Source organism: Argopecten irradians, chromosome 8 (assembly GCF_041381155.1).
Source record: "Argopecten irradians isolate NY chromosome 8, Ai_NY, whole genome shotgun sequence".
Lineage (NCBI taxonomy): Eukaryota > Metazoa > Mollusca > Bivalvia > Pectinida > Pectinidae > Argopecten > Argopecten irradians.
Window position 1 is genome coordinate 27,501,784 of NC_091141.1, and position 19,771 is coordinate 27,521,554.

A 19,771-nucleotide genomic window follows, 5' to 3' on the forward strand; every position below is an offset into this window, starting at 1 on the left:
GTAACAAGAACAGTTTTGTTAGACTATCAATTATATTAGCATAATCTGATGAAATTGACCTTTGTGTAAAGATTCTGTTAATTGCTGGAGTAGATATTCAATGAATAAACAAACAACATCTGAATCAAACATAGAAAGGAGGAGTATAACTACTCAGTGATAAGCAAAATAATCTACATGAAGATACCTTTGGGATAGCTGCATATTGCGCGCTATTCAAAACATCCTATTTTTCGAGAAAAGGTAGTATTTGTTTATTGAATATATTTAACCGTTTGGATCTATAAAACATAAGTTCATGTAACATAGCAGACTTACCACCAGAAACAGTGAGAGTTGAAGCAGAATTCTATCAATTTCAGAAGCAAACCTTAGGTAATTTGTTAATCCAACATAAAACCATTCGTGAAGCCTTCCTTATGCAATTTGGGAAGTCTACCTAATAGGCAATTTCATTACACCTTTTTCATAATGGTGCCCTAAAAACTTTCCAGTTACAGTGAATGTAGTAGTAGAATAACTTAAACACAAAAATATGTTTGCTACCATCAAATCATAATGTCTCAAATATCACAAACCAAACAAAATAAGCAAAGACTTACTTCCTGTGACAGTGAGAGTTGTAGCAGAACTCTGTCCAGTTCCTACAGAGTTGGTGGCAAAACAGGTGTAGGTTCCAGTGTCACTGGTATCGGCGTTGAGGACGGTCAGGGATGGAGAATTGACCGTAGACCCGGAGTAGTTGACACCATCAATGGTGATGGACTGTGTACCAGTACCGACGTTACGCTGCCAGAAAACGGTGGTATGGGCGGGGTTGGCAGACACAGTACATCCCAGAGTGATAGTTGTTCCTGTGTTGGTGTTGTAGGCATTCTGGGCAATGGTTACCACGGGGATATCTGCAATGCAGGAAAAATATCAACATGTTTAGGATAAAAAAACCAGCAAAGTTTTATTGCATCCACCAACTTTATTTTAAAAATACAATGAGCAATCTTAGTTTGTTAAGAGATTCATCAAAATTCGTGATGGAAGAAGACATCTACAGTTGGAGGTTCAGAAATCACATCATCACCTAAGTCCCCGGCGAAATTCCCATATAGGCCTAAAACTCAAAACAAAGAGAAAGAGGGCGAGTTTGAATTTCAGATTCATAAACATTTGGCCACTCAGAGCGAAGGAACAGTAGAATAGAAACAACCCACATCAGCCTTAATTAATAGGATCAAGCACAAACATTTCTTGCCAACATCAACACAAAAAAATGTTTGCTACCATCAAATCCATAATGTCTCAAATATCACAAACCAAACAAAATAAGAAAAGACTTACTTCCTGTGACAGTAAGAGTTGTAGCAGAACTCTGTCCAGTTCCTACAGAGTTGGTGGCAAAACAGGTGTAGGTTCCGGTGTCACTGGTATCAGCGTTGAGAACGGTCAGGGATGGAGAATTGACCGTAGACCCGGAGTAGTTGACACCATCAATGGTGATGGACTGTGTACCAGTACCGACGTTACGCTGCCAGAAAACGGTGGTATGGGCGGGGTTGGCCGACACGGTACATTGTAAAGTGATGGATGTACCTGTGTTGGTGCTATAGGCGTTCTGAGCAACGGTGACCACGGGAATATCTGAAAAAATAATGAAATTCAAAATCTAATGAAAATTATAAAAAAAGTGGACTCAATCAGGACAATATTTACTGCATTAATCTGTTATTCTGCAAGATGATTTGCCAGCTTGTGCAAAATATGAGACGTATGTAAGGTCATTTAAATTAATCACAGTATTCAAAACTTTTGTCGTCTTGGCATGCTTCTTCTTATTTCATCACGTTACTCCCCAATATGTGTTCATGCCTTATGGTTAATGAGAACTTTTTTCACAGATTTGACCATATGCAATTTGTGGCCTTGAATGAAGGTCAATGTTAGTTCTTTGGGAATCTTTAACTAAACATAGGCTGAGGATTTAAGTTCCTGGGTCTCTTTTTGTTATTATAGAAGAAGTATTTTAATGTTTTAGCATACATGAGAATTATTACCTTGGAAATGTCATGGTAACTGAATAACAAAATATTGTAAACAAGAATTACCAAAGCATACTTCAGATCCAATTTTTATTATTAAGAAGTGATTGCATATCATAAATCTTTTAGCGTACCGTATATCTGTGATCTTGAATTAAGGTCAAAGTCTTTTATTGAAATGGACAACCTAAAAAGCCCTCGATGATCCAACATTATTTTCAATCAGTTACAAATACATATAAATGTAAATTGCAGATTTGGTATTGGTGAAAGATGTAATGTTATGATAATAGTAAACTTACTTCCTGTGACAGTAAGAGTTGTAGCAGAACTCTGTCCAGTTCCTACAGAATTGGAGGCAAAACAGGTGTAAGTTCCAGTGTCACTGGTATCAGCGTTGAGGACGGTCAGGGATGGAGAATTGACCGTAGACCCGGAGTAGTTGATATTGTCAATGGTGATGGACTGTGTACCAGTACCGACGTTACGCTGCCAGAAAACGGTGGTATGGGCGGGGTTGGCCGACACGGTACATTGTAAAGTGATGGATGTACCTGTGTTGGTGCTATAGGCGTTCTGGGCAATGGTGACGGTTGGGATGTCTACAAAAGTAGAGTAATTTGTTTAATGAGGTTATCAGTGAGATACAGATGTTCTTCTTCTCTGCACAGACAACACTTGGATGACTTAGCATGACTTAGAAATCACTGCTATATCAATATTGATTAACGTCTGCCAAAGTGTTCTAATACAGAAAGTATGGCATGATTGTCCATCTAAGATTTTTGATTTCTTAGATATAAAGTAAACCCCTCCCTTTTAATTTTCACATACAATAATACCTACCCTTGTAGCAATCTCAATAGAAAAACCTACTTAATAAGATCCATTTGAACCTTGGTCTTAAAAATCAATCATCGTCCACAGAAAAGAACATGAATGACGCATCTTAAATACAAAATTACATGATCTAATCAAGCACATTGAAAAGCATTGTTTCATTATCCTTTCATGGAGCTGAAGTGTCATATTGGTGAACGAGATTAACGCGAGTTCAAATAAATCAATGACCTGTTATTCCGTCTTTGCATATTACAGAGTAAGCTCCCTTGCGGGTTGGTATCGATTGTTACGTCATTATTTTGTGAACGTAATTCGCGTCGTTTTCACCGAAACGTATGACGTTACGCTCGCAAACACATGACGTCACAATCAAATTCGGAATACCACGCAGATATTCATTACGTATTTGATGTGGCAAGTTCTGTGAAATAATCATCAATATTACATTAGATATTGGAATCATTGAACCTCGGAGATAAACCTTTATGTAAATGGTCTGTGATTCAGTTGACGGCGCATACTTCTAGTATTTTCCCTGCTCTTATACAGGACACAACGTCAAAAGGCTGGAAAGGAGTATTGCCACCAAGTTTCGTTGAAATCCCTCCAGTAGTTTAAGAGTAAGAAAAGTAGTCAGTCAATCATTGTTTTTATAGACGGACAACCTGAATTTAGTATATTCCTCTAACTTCGTTAAAAAGTAACAAAAGGACAGAAGGAAAAACAAGTAAACACAAGGATAAAATATAGCTCAACCTGGATACCATCCGGGGGAACGATAAACCATAATGCGTCTTGGTAAAAGTTGATAAATAAATTATAGTGCTTCCAAGGATACAAGTTGATAAAGAATAATTTATAGTGCCACCTGGATACTAGTAGATAAAGAATAATTATAGTGCCACCTGGATACTAGTAGATAAAGAATAATTATAGTGCCACCTGGATACTATTAGATAAAAAATAATCATAGTGCCACCTGGATACAAGTAGATAAAGAATAATTATAGTGCCACCTGGATACTAGTAGATAAAGAATAATCATAGTGCCACCTGGATAATAGTAGATAAAAAATAATCATAGTGCCACCTGGATACTAGTAGATAAAGAATAATCATAGTGCCACCTGGATAAAAGTAGATAAAGAATAATCATAGTGCCACCTGGATACTAGTAGATAAAGAATAAATCATAGTGCCAACTGGATAATAGTAGATAAAGAATAATCATAGTGCCACCTGGATACTAGTAGATAAAGAATAATCATAGTGCCACCTGGATACTAGTAGATAAAGAATAATTATAGTGCCACCTGGATAATAGTAGATAAAAAATAACATAGTGCCACCTGGATACTAGTAGATAAAGAATAATCATAGTGCCACCTGGATAATAGTAGATAAAAAATAATCATAGTGCCACCTGGATACTAGTAGATAAAGAATAATCATAGTGCCACCTGGATACTAGTAGATAAAGAATAATCATAGTGCCACCTGGATAGATAAAAAATAATCATAGTGCCACCTGGATAATAGTAGATAAAGAATAATCATAGTGCCACCTGGATAATAGTAGATAAAGAATAACCATAGTGCCACCTGGATACTAGTAGATAAAGAATAATTATAGTGCCACCTGGATACTAGTAGATAAAGAATAATCATAGTGCCACCTGGATACTAGTAGATAAAGGATAATCATAGTGCCACCTGGATACTAGTAGATAAAGAATAATCATAGTGCCACCTGGATAATAGTAGATAAAGAATAATCATAGTGGCACCTGGATACTAGTAGATAAAGAATAACCATAGTGCCACCTTGATACTAGTAGATAAAGAATACATCATAGTGTCATATCAGAATGAGAACAGGAAGGATAAATCATAGTGGTATCTGGAAAAATAGATAGGAAAAGATAAGTTATAGTGCCATCTGGGTAGATAATACATCAGTGCCAGCTGGGTAGATAATACATCAGTGCCAGCTGGGTAGATAATACATCAGTGCCAGCTGGGTAGATAATACATCAGTGCCAGCTGGGTACGAGAAAAGGAAGGATAAAGCACAGTACCATCTGACCATGCATGGATACTAGATGGGGATGATTACATGATATGTATATCAATATCAAGGATGTATTGACAGACATACTTCCTGTGACAGTGAGAATGGTAGCAGAGCTCTGTCCAGTTCCTACAGAGTTAGTGGCAAAACAGGTGTAGTTTCCAGTGTCACTGGTATCAGCGTTGAGAACAGTCAGGGATGGAGAATTGACCGTAGACCCGGAGTAGTTGACATCGTCAATGGTGATGGATTCTGTACCGCTGCCGACATTACGTTGCCAGAAAACGGTGGTATGGGCGGGGTTTGCAGACACGGTACACTCCAAAGAGATAGTGTTTCCTGTGTCGGTCGCGTAAGCATTCTCGGAAATGGCGACAGTTGGAATATCTGGAAAATGTTGAACGCACAGAAATCATAGTGCCATCAAGCCCCACTGGGAAAAATTGATTTTAGTGCAATTTGTATAGCGGTGAGGTGAGGGATGAATCATAATGCCATCTACACCAATAGGGGAAGTATACGTCATAGTGCCATCTGAGTATAAAGAGAGGAAGGATAAATATGACACGTGAAAGGATAAATCAACGTGCCATCGAGTATGAACAGAGGAAAGATAGACATTACAAGTGGAAGGATAAATCAGTGTCTTCGAGTATGAACAAAGGAAAGAATAATATGACAAGTGGAAAGATAAATCATAGTGCCATCTGAGTGAACAGAGGAAGGATAAATCATAGCACAATTCTAATGGTACAAGAAGGGGAATGATTACAACAGGATTGTATATCAAGGATTGATAGACATACTTCCTGTGACAGTAAGAGTTGTAGCAGAACTCTGTCCAGTTCCTACGGAGTTGGTGGCAAAACAAGTGTAGGTTCCAGTGTCACTGGTATCAGCGTTGATAACGGTCAGGGATGGAGCGTTTACCGTAGCCCCCGAGTATTTATCACCATCAATGGTGATGGATTCAGTACCACTACCGACATTACGCTGCCAGAAAACAATGGTATGGGCAGGACTGGCAGACACGGTACATCCCAGAGTGATAGTGTTTCCTGTGTTGGTGCCGTAGGTATTCTGAGAAACGGTGACAGTCGGAATATCTGAAAATGATGCAAGCAAATATCATACTGCCATCTAAGGATGAATGGATGAAAGATGTAGTCCGACAAAGATATACCAGTACTATATGAAGGATAAATCAGTACCATCCTTGTATGAGTAGAGGAAAGATAAATGTGACAAGTGGAAAGATAAATCATAGTGCCATCTGATTATGATATGGGGAAGGATAAATATGAGAAGTGGTAGGATAAATCGTAGTGATATCTAGACAGTGACAGGGGAAGGATACTTCTTAGATAACTACTGCCGGATAAAATTGTGCCTTATCCGTCAGTACAAAATGCTTTATTTGTCAATACGTTTACGTGAATTTGTTCCATATCTGACGGAACTTTTTCGAACTTGACACAGAACTTGAACCTTCTGGTGAATGAAATGTCATTCAGTCCCGCTAAAATGTGACTCACATTCACCGGAATGACGTCATTTTTACGATATCGAAAATCTCATATGGCAGTGGCTCAGGGCAAAAATCTTTAATGGGTTTTATTTTTTGGGGGTATTTTCATTTTGTTTCATTGACATCACATTGAATAGAATTATGGTTACTGTATGTGAATGCGTTTATTTATTTCCCACGGCAGTAAAAAGGAGTACACTCTCATTCTATAATGAATCTTTACCTCCGCATCAAAGAAGCGTCGAGCGAAAACCAAGTAAATACCTTTAATATTTTTTCTTTCGTTTTGAACGCGATAATGGTTGCAGGATAAACAGAATACATTGTTAGTATCTTACAATACAAGTTAATTTTGGTGCTCGACACGGAAAGCCGAGATGACTCGACAAAGCCTCGTCATCTCGGCCTTCCTAAGTCTCGCAACAAAAAAATAAACCTTGTATTGTAAGATACTAACCATGTATTCTCTTTGTCTTAGTGTCATCTGAGTATTAGAATATAAAGGATAAATATGGAAGTGGAAAAATCAATCATAGCGCCATCTGAGTATGAAATAAGGGAATGATAAATACGAAAAGTGGAAGGATAAATCGTAGTGACATCTAGACACCGACAGGGGAAGGATATTTCTTTGTGCCATCTGAGTATGAGACGATTAACGATCAATATGAATAGTGGAAAGATAATTCATAGTGCCATTTCGGAATACAGAAAGGGAATGATTACAACAGGTTTGTATATCAAGGATTGATAGACATACTTCCTGTTACAGTGAGAGTGGTAGCAGAACTCTGTCCAGTTCCTACAGAATTGGTGGCAAAACAGGTGTAGGTTCCAGTGTCACTGGTATCAGCATTAATAACAGTCAGAGACGGAGAATTTACCGTAGACCCAGAGTATTTAACATCATCGATATTAATAGATTCTGTACCAGTACCGATATTACGCTGCCAGAATACGGTGGAATGAGCGGGGTTAGCAGACACCGTACACTCCAGAGAGATAGTGCTTCCAGTGTTAGTGATGTAGGCACTCTGGGCAATGGTAACAGTTGGCACATCTGAAAATATTGCACACAGAAATCATAGTGCCATTTTGGCACCAATAGAGAAAGATTGATCTTGGCGCAATTTGGACACCTACAGGCGAATGATAAGTTAATGTGTCATTTGAGCACAAAAAGAGGAAGGATAAATATGAAAAGTGGAAAGATAAATCATAATAAAATCGGAGTACAATGTATATGACAAGACGAAGGATAAATATGAAAAGAGAAGGCATCAATCATAGTGCAACTTGAGTAGAAATGGAAGAATAAATATATCAAGGGAAATGATAAAACATGGTACCATCTCCGGATACAAGAGGGGGAATAATTACAGCAAGTTTGTATATCAAAGGTAGACATACTTCCTGTGACTGTAAGTGTGGTAGAAGTACTTTGTCCAGTTCCTACAGAGTTGGTGGCAAAACAGGTGTAGGTTCCAGTGTCACTGGTATCAGCGTTGATAACGGTCAGGGATGGAGAATTGACCGTAGATCCAGAGTAGTTGACACTATCAATGGTAATGGACTCTGTACCGCTACCGACATTACGTTGCCAGAAAACGGAGGTATGGGCAGGGTTGGCAGACACAGTACATTCCAGAGTGATAGTGTTTCCTGAGTTAGTGTTGTAGGCATTCTGGGAAATGGTGACAGTTGGAATATCTGAAAAAAAAATCACACACAAAAAAATACTGCCATCTGGGCGCAAGTAGAGAAAAAACATTAATCAAAGTAACATCCGAGTGCAACATTCAAAAGACCTATCATAGTTCCATAAGTGTACCAGTTAAGGTAGGATATATCGTAGTTCAATATGAGTCTGAGAAGGCAAATATATATCATAGTGCCATATAAGTTTCAAGAAGGCAAATCTATATCAAAGTGCTATATGAGTTTAAGAAGGGAAGGATATATCCTAGTGCCATATGAGTATAAGAATTGAAGGATATAGCATAGTGCCATATGAGTATAAGAAGAGAAGGATATAGCATAGTGCCATATGAGTATAAGAAGAGAAGGATATAGCATAGTGCCATATAAGTATAAGAAGAGAAGGATATAGCATAGTGCCATAATATAAGAAGGGAAGGATATAGCATAGTGCCATATAAGTATAAGAAGAGAAGGATATAGCATAGTGCCATATGAGTATAAGAAGAGAAGGATATAGCATAGTGCCATATAAGTATAAGAAGAGAAGGATATAGCATAGTGCCATATAAGTATAAGAAGAGAAGGATATATCCTAGTGCCATATGAGTATAAGAATTGAAGGATATAGCATAGTGCCATATGAGTATAAGAAGAGAAGGATATAGCATAGTGCCATATGAGTATAAGAAGAGAAGGATATAGCATAGTACCATATAAGTATAAGAAGAGAAGGATATAGCATAGTGCCATATGAGTATAAGAAGGGAAGGATATAGCATAGTGCCATAAGTATAAGAAGGAAGGATATAGCATAGTGCCATATGAGTATAAGAAGAGAAGGATATAGCATAGTGCCATATGAGTATAAGAAGGGAAGGATATAGCATAGTGCCATATAAGTATAAAAAGGGAAGGATATAGCATAGTGCCATATGAGTATAAGAAGGAAGGATATAGCATAGTGCCATATAAGTATAAGAAGGGAAGGATATAGCATAGTGCCATATAAGTATAAGAAGGGAAGGATATAGCATAGTGCCATATAAGTATAAGAAAAGGGAAGGATATAGCATAGTGCCATATAAGTATAAAGAAGGGAAGGATATAGCATAGTACCATATAAGTATAAGAAGGGAAGGATATAGCATAGTGCCATATAAGTATAAGAAGAGAAGGATATAGCATAGTGCCATATAAGTATAAGAAGGAAGGATATAGCATAGTGCCATATAAGTATAAGAAGAGAAGGATATAGCATAGTACCATATAAGTATAAGAAGGGAAGGATATAGCATAGTGCCATATAAGTATAAGAAGGGAAGGATATAGCATAGTGCCATATAAGTATAAGAAGAGAAGGATATAGCATAGTGCCATATAAGTATAAGAAGAGAAGGATATAGCATAGTACCATATAAGTATAAGAAGGGAAGGATATAGCATAGTGCCATATAAGTATAAGAAGGGAAGGATATAGCATAGTGCCATATGAGTATAAGAAGAGAAGGATATAGCATAGTGCCATATGAGTATAAGAAGAGAAGGATATAGCATAGTGCCATATAAGTATAAGAAGGGAAGGATATAGCATAGTGCCATATGAGTATAAGAATTGAAGGATATAGCATAGTGCCATATGAGTATAAGAAGAGAAGGATATAGCATAGTGCCATATAAGTATAAGAAGAGAAGGATATAGCATAGTGCCATATAAGTATAAGAAGGGAAGGATATAGCATAGTGCCATATAAGTATAAGAAGGGAAGGATATAGCATAGTGCCATATAAGTATAAGAAGGGAAGGATATAGCATAGTGCCATATAAGTATAAGAAGAGAAGGATATAGCATAGTGCCATATGAGTATAAGAAGAGAAGGATATAGCATAGTGCAATATAAGTATGAGAAGCGAAGGATAAATCATAAGCCAATTTAAGAGTACCAGAAATAACATGATTACATGTTTGTATATAAACATAAAGCATGTATTGATAGACATACTTCCTGTGACAGTGAGAGTGGTAGCAGAACTCTGTCCAGTTCCTACGGAGTTGGTGGCGAAACAGGTGTAGGTTCCAGTGTCACTGGTATCAGCGTTGAGAACGGTAAGAGATGGAGAATTGACCGTAGACCCAGAGTAGTTGACATCGTCAATGGTGAGAGTTTCTGTACCACTTCCGACATTACGTTGCCAGGAAACAGATGTATGTGCGGGGTTGGCAGACACAGTACATCCTAGGGTGATACTGTTTCCTGTGTTGGTGCTGTAGGCATTCTGGGAAATAGTGACGGTCGGAATATCTGAAAACAATACATTCTAAAATCATAGCACTATCTTAGGGCCAGTTTAGGTACCAGTAGATATATGATACATTATAGTGCAACTTTGGTACCAACTTAGGAATGATAAATCATTGTCTTATTTGAGTATGAGAAAGCAAATATATATCACAGTGCCGAATGAGTATGAGAAGTCAAATATATACCAGAGTGCCGTATGAATATGCGAAGGCAAATATATATAACAGTGCCATATGAGTATGAGAAGTCAAATATATACCAGAGTGGCGTGTGAATATACGAAGGCGAATATATGTAACAGTGCCATATGAGTATGAGAAGTCAAATATATACCATAGTGCCGTATGAATATACGAAGGCGAATATATATATATAACAGTGCCATATGAGTAAGAGAAGGCAAATATATACCAGAGTGCCGTATGAATATGCGAAGGCGAATATATATATATAACAGTGCCATATGAGTAAGAGAAGGCAAATATATACCAGAGTGCCGTATGAATATACGAAGGCGAATATATATATATAACAGTGCCATATGAGTAAGAGAAGGCAAATATATACCAGAGTGCCGTATGAATATACGAAGGCGAATATATATAACAGTGCCATATGAGTAAGAGAAGGCAAATATATACCAGAGTGCCGTATGAATATACGAAGGCGAATATATATATATAACAGTGCCATATGAGTAAGAGAAGGCAAATATATACCAGAGTGCCGTATGAATATGCGAAGGCGAATATATATAACAGTGCCATATGAGTATGAGAAGGCAAATATATACCATAGTGGCGTATGTATATACGAAGGCGAATATATATAACAGTGCCATATGAGTATGAGAAGTCAAATATATACCATAGTGGCGTATGTATATACGAAGGCGAATATATATAACAGTGCCATATGAGTATGAGAAGTCAAATATATACCAGAGTGGCGTGTGAATATACGAAGGCGAATATATATAACAGTGCCATATGAGTATGAGAAGGCAAATATATACCAGAGTGCCGTATGAATATGCGAAGGCAAATATATATAACAGTGCCATATGAGTATGAGAAGTCAAATATATACCAGAGTGGCGTGTGAATATACGAAGGCGAATATATATAACAGTGCCATATGAGTATGAGAAGGCAAATATATACCATAGTGGCGTATGTATATACGAAGGCGAATATATATAACAGTGCCATATGAGTATGAGAAGGCAAATATACATCATAATGCCACATGAGTATAAAAAAGATATCTCAGAGTGCCATATGAGTATAAGAAGTGAAGGAGAGTACAAGAAAGCCAATGATTGCATGTGGGTATATATGAAGGATGTATTGATAGACATACTTCCAGTGACAGTAAGAGTTGTAGCAGAACTCTGTCCAGTTCCTACAGAGTTGGTGGCAAAACAGGTGTAGGTTCCAGTGTCACTGGTATCAGCGTTGAGAACGGTCAGGGATGGAGAATTGACCGTAGACCCGGAGTAGTTGACACCATCAATGGTGAGAGTTTCTGTACCGCTTCCGACATTACGTTGCCAGAAAACGGAGGTATGTGCAGGGTTGGCAGACACAGTACATCCCAAAGTGATACTGTTTCCTGTGTTGATGCTGTAGGCATTCTGGGAAATAGTGACGGTCGGAATATCTGAAAACAATACATTCTAAAATCATAGCATCATCTTAGGTCCAGTGGAGTTTACCCGTAGATAGATGATACATTATAGTACAACTTGGGTATCAGATGAGGAAGGATAAATCATTAAGCCATATAGTTGTAGGAATATATATATCATATTGTCATTTATCACATAATCCGCTTGATATCCAGTGATATTTCCGGCGTAATATTTTTGCGTATGTCATTAGTGTAATATGACCTTGAGCGATTTTCATTGGCTGGAAATTCATTGTGACGTAAGACAAAAAAAAATAATGATGTCAGGGAAAATGATATGAGATCCGGATTACGAGGACGGCGAGACAAAATGGCCACCTCTGCTAGATTTTCGGAATACACTTAACGTAATATTCTTTGTGATGTACATGTAGGTATTTGTAGTTATGTGATAAAAGTACCTTTAATCTATGTTTATTTCATATGAGATTCTATGAAACTCGTCTCGAAATTTACAAAACTCTTCAGACTTGTTTCATGAAACCTTACATTAAATGAACACTCATGCAAGATCCTATATACATCTAAATGCCATATTAGCATAAGAAATCAAATATATACCATAGTAGAATATGAGTATGAGAAAGTAAATATATATCATAGTGCAGTATGAGTAAGAAGGCAAATATATATCATAGTCCCATATGAGTATGAGAAGGCAAATATATATCATAGTGTCATATGAGTAAGAGAAAGCAAATGTATATCATAGTGTCAGGAGTAAAAGAAGGCAAATAAATACCATAGTCCCATATGAGAGGACAAACATATATCATAGTCCCATATGAGTAAGAAGGAAAACATATATCGTAGTTCAATATGATTATGAGAAGGCAAATATATACCATAGTCCCATATGAGTTTAAGAAGGCAAATATATATCATAGTGTCAGGAATAAAAGAAGGCAAATAAATACCATAGTCCCACATGAGAGGACAGAGATATAATAGTGCAATATGAGTATGAGAAGGCAATTATTTACCATAGTCCCATATGAGTATGAGAAGGCAAATATACATCAAAGTGCCATATGATAAGACAATAAATATTATAGTGCCAAAGAATATAAGAGGGCAAATATATATGAGAACTATTAGTATGAAAAGGGAAGGATAAATCAATGCCATATGAGTATGAATATGGGAAGCGAAGGATATATAACAGATCTATACATGTTAGAGTACAAAAAAAACATGGTTACATGTTTATTGGTCGACATACTTCCTGTTACAGTGAGAGTGGTAGCAGAACTCTGTCCAGTTCCTACAGAGTTGGTGGCAAAACAGGTGTAAGTTCCAGTGTCACTGGTATCAGCGTTGAGAACGGTCAGGGATGGAGAATTGACCGTAGCCCCGGAGTAGTTGACACCATCAATGGTGATGGACTGTGTACCACTACCGACGTTACGCTGCCAGAAAACAGAGGTATGGGTAGGGTTTGCAGACACAGTACATCCCAGAGTAATACTGTTTCCTGTGTTGGTGCTGTATGCATTCTGGGAAATAGTGACGGTCGGAATATCTGAAAACAATACATTCATAAATCATAGCACCATCTTAGGACCAACAGAGTTTAAGAGTAGGTAAATAATACATTATAGCGCAACTTGGGTACCTGAGGTCAGGAAGGATAAATTAATCTGTAACAGAACACATGATTTAACGATAAATTTGATAACTGCCTCTGCCAGGATTCGAACTCGGGACCTCTGGAGCCGAGTGCTATATTCGGCTACCATTCACCAGAGTTACAATTGTTTGTTTGTTTAGTTTTACGTCCTATTAACAGCCAGGGTCATGAGTTACAATTGTACCATATGAGTATTAGAAAGCAATGCAATATGACAGTGCCATGTGAGTATGAGACAGCTAATATATTTAGTGCCATTTTAGCAGAAGAAGGCAAATATATAGCATAGTGCCGTATGAGTATAAGAACACAAATATATACCATAGTCCCAGATGAAAAGACAGATATATCATGACGCAATATGATTATGAGAAGGCAAAAGTATACCATAGTCCCATATGAGTATGAGAAGGCAAAGCATTATTATAGTGCAATATGAGTATGAGAAGACAAATATAAATCATAGTCCCATATGAGTATGTGAAGACAAAAATATATCATAGTGCCATATGGTAAGGCGAATACATATTATAGTGCCATAGAATATAAGAGGGCAAATATATAGGAGAACCATTAGTATGAAAAGGGAAGGGAAGGATATATCACAATCCTATACATTTAAAAGTACAAGAAAAACATGATTACTGATGTTTATTGATAGACATACTTCCAGTGACAGTGAGAGTTGTAGCAGAACTCTGTCCAGTTCCTACAGAGTTGGTGGCAAAACACGTGTAGGTTCCAGTGTCACTGGTATCAGCGTTGAGAACGGTCAGGGATGGAGAATTGACCGTAGACCCGGAGTAGTTAATACCATCAACGGTGATGGACTGTGTACCACTGCCAACGTTACGCTGCCAGAAAACGGTTGTATGGGCGGGGTTGGCAGACACAGTACATCCCAGAGTGATGGTTGTTCCTGTGTTGGTGCTGTATGCATTCTGGGAAATAGTGACGGTTGGAATATCTGAAAACAATACATTCTAAAATCATAGCACCATCTTAGAACCAGTGGAGTTTACCAGTAGGTAAATGATACATTATAGTGCAACTTGGGTACCAGAGGTCAGGAAGGATAAATCATTGTGCTATATAGGGATTGGATTTCGTTTTTATGTTAACCATGCTTGTATGGAGCAATTCCTCTAAGAATATATTCTATGGGGCGCGTTAGCGCCTCATATTGAATATATTCTTAGAGGAATTGCTCCATACAAGCATGGTTAACATAAAAACGAAATCCAATCCCTATATTTACACTCACACGACTTTTTATTTATATTTTATGCAATAAAATCGTCATTTGAAAGTGACGTAATTATTCAATAAAAGTCGGTCAAAAGTGGGAGGAGCTTACTCATTTGAACAGCGAATGGTGACGCTTCACGTAAGGTAGAATTATTCATCCGCGACGACAAAAAAGTTCAATATTTTAGTGTAAAATAAACATGACAAACAAAGTAAATTTCAGAGATAATTTTATTTAATCAGATCAGAACTTTAAATATATATTCAATTTTGCTAAAAGTTAATATATAGCGTAATAACAAAGAATTTGTACACGGCCACATGTGTGAACTCGGTGACCGTTATTGTGCAGCGAGGCGAAGCTGACGCACGCTTACACACTTTAGTTTGCCGAAGTTGGCAAAACACCGATTTTCAAGTAGCTCAATGTGTTTGAGATGTCGTCTGACTTGACGGTATTACATCCTTGGGAGCCATGTGATTATATAATCTACGCTTAGATCCATATCGCCATCGATAGATGAAACAAATTCACTTGTGTTCGATGGATACAATGTATTTGTGGTGACGCGGAACTGTCAACGCGTGGATTATTAGCGGTGCATGTTTTATAATACACATGATTAAATACTCAAAGAACAAAGACAAGAGGATATGTTTATAACTGACCTCTATCAGAGGGTCTCACACCCGTCCACCCCAAAGGCTCGATCGTAGGACGAACAGGCACAGAGGTAATGTTTACATTTGACACCCATCATTTTTAACAAAAATGAAAGCACGTCGCCCCGGTCGGGATATTTTTCCGTTTCTTTATACAATTGTAAATTTAAAAATTGTTTGAATCATATATAAATATAAAATATGTATATATTGTTTACATTTTTCCAAAATTCTATGAAAAACAACAATATACACGTAATGTTGCGTCAAAATGTAAACAAAGCCATGTGTTTCTTTTTAAAAAAAGTAGTCCTTTTACGTTGCACAGAACATTTCCTTACGCAAGTTTAAAGTTCAATGTTACCATGCAGTTATGGTAAACAAAATCGGCTAGTATAAGCGTATAGTGACCAAGCCTAGCAAGTGTAAATATATGAGAATGCAACTATTTTTATTTTGTGCCATATGAGTATAAGAAGTCAAATATATATCATAGTGTCATGAGTAAAAGAAGGCAAATATATAACATAGTTCTATATGAGTATAAGAAGGCAAATATATATCATAGTGTCATGAGTAAAAGAGGGCAAATATATAACATAGTCCCATATGAGAGTCCAGAGATATATCATAGTGCAATATGATTATATGAGAAGGCAAATATTTTACCATAGTCCCAAATGAGTATGAGAATACAAAAATACATCAAAGTGCCATATGATAAGAAAATACGTATTATAGTGCCATAGAGTATAAGAGGGCAATATATATATGAGAACCATTAGTATGAAAAGGGAAGGATAAATCAATGCCATATGAGTATGAATATGGGAAGCGAAGGATATATCACAATTCTATACATGTTAGAGTACAAGAAAGAACATGGTTACATGTTTATTGATAGACATACTTCCTGTGACGGTAAGAGTGGTAGCAGAACTCTGTCCAGTTCCTACGGAGTTGGTGGCAAAACAGGTGTAGGTTCCAGTGTCACTTGTATCAGCGTTGATAACGGTCAGGGATGGAGAATTTACCGTAGACCCGGAGTAGTTGACACCGTCAATGGTGATTGACTGTGTACCACTACCGACATTACGCTGCCAGAACACGGAGGTATGTGCAGGGTTGGCAGACACAGTACATCCCAGAGTGATACTGTTTCCTGTGTTGGTGCTGTATGCATTCTGGGAAATGGTGACGGTCGGAATATCTGAAAACATTACATTCTAAAATCATAGCAGCATCTTAGGACTAGTGAAGGGTACCAATAGATATACGATACTTACATAAAAGTGCAACTTTGGTACCAGAGTTGGAAGGATAAATCATTGTCCCATATGAGTATGACAAAGCAACGAGATATCACAGTGCCATGAGAGTATGAGAAGGCAAATATATTTAGTGCTAGATGGGTATGAGAAGGCAAATGTATACCATAGAAGACATATGAGTATGAGAATGCAAATATATATATTGCCATATGAGTATGAGAAGGCAAATATATTTAGTGCTAGATGGGTATGAGAAGGCAAATATATATATCATAGTGCCATATGAGTATGAGAATGGAAATATATATAGTGCCATGTGGTTATTAGAAGGCAAAAATATATATAGTGCCATGTGGTTATTAGAAGGCAAATATATATATATAGTGACAAATGGGTATAAGAAGGCAAATATTCATAGTGCCATGTGGGTATTAGAAGGCATATATATATAGCGCCATGTGGGTATGAGAAGCCAAACACATAACATAGTGCCATATGAGTATGAGAAGGGAAATATATATATAGTGCAATATGAGTATATGACAAGGAAAAAATATACCATAGTGCCATATGAGTATGAGAAGTAAAGGAGAGTACAAGAAAGCCAATGATTTCATGTGGATATATATGAAGGATGTATTGATATACATACTTCCTGTGACAGTAAGAGTGGTAGCAGAGCTCTGTCCAGTTCCTACAGAGTTGGTAGCAAAACAGGTGTAGGTTCCAGTGTCACTGGTAGCAGCGTTGAGAACGGTCAGGGATGGAGAATTGACCGTAGACCCGGAGTAGTTGACACCATCAATGGTGAGAGTTTCTGTACCGCTTCCGACATTACGTTGCCAGAAAACGGAGGTATGTGCAGGGTTGGCAGACACAGTACATCCCAGAGTGATACTGTTTCCTGTGTTGGTGCTGTAGGCATTCTGGGAAATGGTGACGGTCGGAATATCTGAAAACATTACATTCTAAAATCATAGCACCATTTAAGCACCAGTGAAGGGTATCAGTAAATATATGACACTTATATAAAAGTGCAATTTTGGTACCAGAGTTGGAAGGATAAATCATTGTCCCATATGAGTATGAGAAAGCAACGAGATATCAGAGTGCCTTGAGAGTATGAGAAGACAAATATATTTAGTGCTAGTTGGGTATGAGAAGGCAAATATATATAACATAGTGTCATATGAGTATGAGAAGGCAAAGATATAATTACAATGCCATATGAGTATCAGAAGGCAAATGGGTAATTAGAAATGCAAATATATATAGTGCCATGTGGGTATTAGAAAGCAAATATATAAAGTGCCATATGGGTATCAGAAGGCAAATATATACAGTGCCATGTGGGTATTAGAAGGCAAATATATATAGTGTCATATGGGTATTAGAAAGCAAATATATAAAGTGCCATGTGGGTATCAGAAGGCAAATATATACAGTGCTATACAGTGCCATGTGGGTATTAGAAGGCAAATATATGTAGTGCCATGTGGGTATGAGAAGGCAAATATATATAGTACCATGTGGGTATTAGAAGGCAAATATATACATGTATATAGTGCCAAATGGGTATTGGAAGCCAAATACATACCATAGTGCCATATGAGTATGAGAAGGGAAATATACATATAGTGCCATATGAGTATGAGAAGTAAAGGAGAGTACAAGAAAGCCTTTGATTTCATGTGGGTATATATGAAGGATGTATTGATAGACATACTTCCTGTGACAGTGAGAGTTGTAGCAGAACTCTGTCCAGTGCCTACAGAGTTGGTGGCAAAACAGGTGTAGGTTCCAGTGTCACTAGTATCAGCGTTGAGAACGGTCAGGGATGGAGAATTGACCGTAGACCCGGAGTAGTTGACACCATCAATGGTGAGAGTTTCTGTACCGCTTCCGACATTACGTTGCCAGAAAACGGAGGTATGGGTAGGGTTGGCAGACACAGTACATCCCAAAGTGATACTGTTTCCTGTGTTGGTACTGTAGGCATTCTGGGATATAGTAACGGTCGGAATATCTGAAAACATTACATTCTAATATCAAAGCACAATCTTAGCACCATAGGAGGGTACCTGTAGAATATTTATACATTATAGTGCAACTTGGGTACCAGAGGAGGAAGGATAAATCATTGTTCCATATTAGTATGAGAAGGCAAATACATATCATAGTGTCATAGAGTATGAGAGGGCAAATATATTTCATAGTCCTATATGAGGTGAATATATATCATAGTGCCATAGAGTATGAAAAAGCAAATATATACCATAGTGCATGTGTATGATAAGGCAAATATATATCACAGTGCCATATGAGTATGAGAAGGCAAATATATATCACAGTGCCATATGAGTATGAGAAGGCAAATATATATCACAGTGCCATATGAGTATGAGAAGGCAAAAGTATATCAAAGTGCCATATGAGTATGAGAATATATGTCATATTGGCATAGAGATTGAGAGGGCAAATATATATATCATAGTTCTATATGATGATGCGAATATATATCATAGTGCCATAGAGTATGAAAAAGGCATATAAAGCAAGTTTCATAAAGATATATCATAATCCCATTCATGTAAAAGTAAGAAGAAGGATAAATCAGTGTGATAGGAATATGGGAAGCAAAGGATATATACACAGTTTCATGTAAGAAGTAAGAAGAAGGATAAATCAGTGCGATAGGAATATGGGAAGCAAAGGATATATCATAATCCCATTCATGTAAGAAGTAAGAAGAAGGATAAATCAGTGCGATAGGAATATGGGAAGCAAAGG

General features: G+C 37.3%; 1 protein-coding gene across 12 annotated transcripts in view; it reads right to left on the reverse strand.

The window, feature by feature from the left end:
• Window positions 1-19,771, reverse strand: part of LOC138330023 (hemicentin-1-like) — a 76,187-nt gene that overhangs the window by 22,151 nt on the left and 34,265 nt on the right. For 3 of the 12 annotated variants that reach the window (XM_069277368.1, XM_069277370.1, XM_069277369.1), the window contains 14 exons: window positions 18,708-19,007; window positions 17,634-17,933; window positions 16,621-16,920; window positions 14,467-14,766; window positions 13,392-13,691; window positions 11,840-12,139; window positions 10,178-10,477; window positions 7,886-8,185; window positions 7,236-7,535; window positions 5,754-6,053; window positions 5,035-5,334; window positions 2,336-2,635; window positions 1,336-1,635; window positions 603-902 (listed from right to left, as the gene is read on the reverse strand). In XM_069277368.1, coding sequence (XP_069133469.1) covers window positions 603-902; window positions 1,336-1,635; window positions 2,336-2,635; window positions 5,035-5,334; window positions 5,754-6,053; window positions 7,236-7,535; window positions 7,886-8,185; window positions 10,178-10,477; window positions 11,840-12,139; window positions 13,392-13,691; window positions 14,467-14,766; window positions 16,621-16,920; window positions 17,634-17,933; window positions 18,708-19,007 — 4,200 coding nt within the window. The remainder of the gene's footprint in view (window positions 1-602; window positions 903-1,335; window positions 1,636-2,335; window positions 2,636-5,034; window positions 5,335-5,753; window positions 6,054-7,235; window positions 7,536-7,885; window positions 8,186-10,177; window positions 10,478-11,839; window positions 12,140-13,391; window positions 13,692-14,466; window positions 14,767-16,620; window positions 16,921-17,633; window positions 17,934-18,707; window positions 19,008-19,771) is intronic. The other 9 variants (XM_069277373.1, XM_069277371.1, XM_069277379.1 and 6 more) reach the window with 7 other exon arrangements.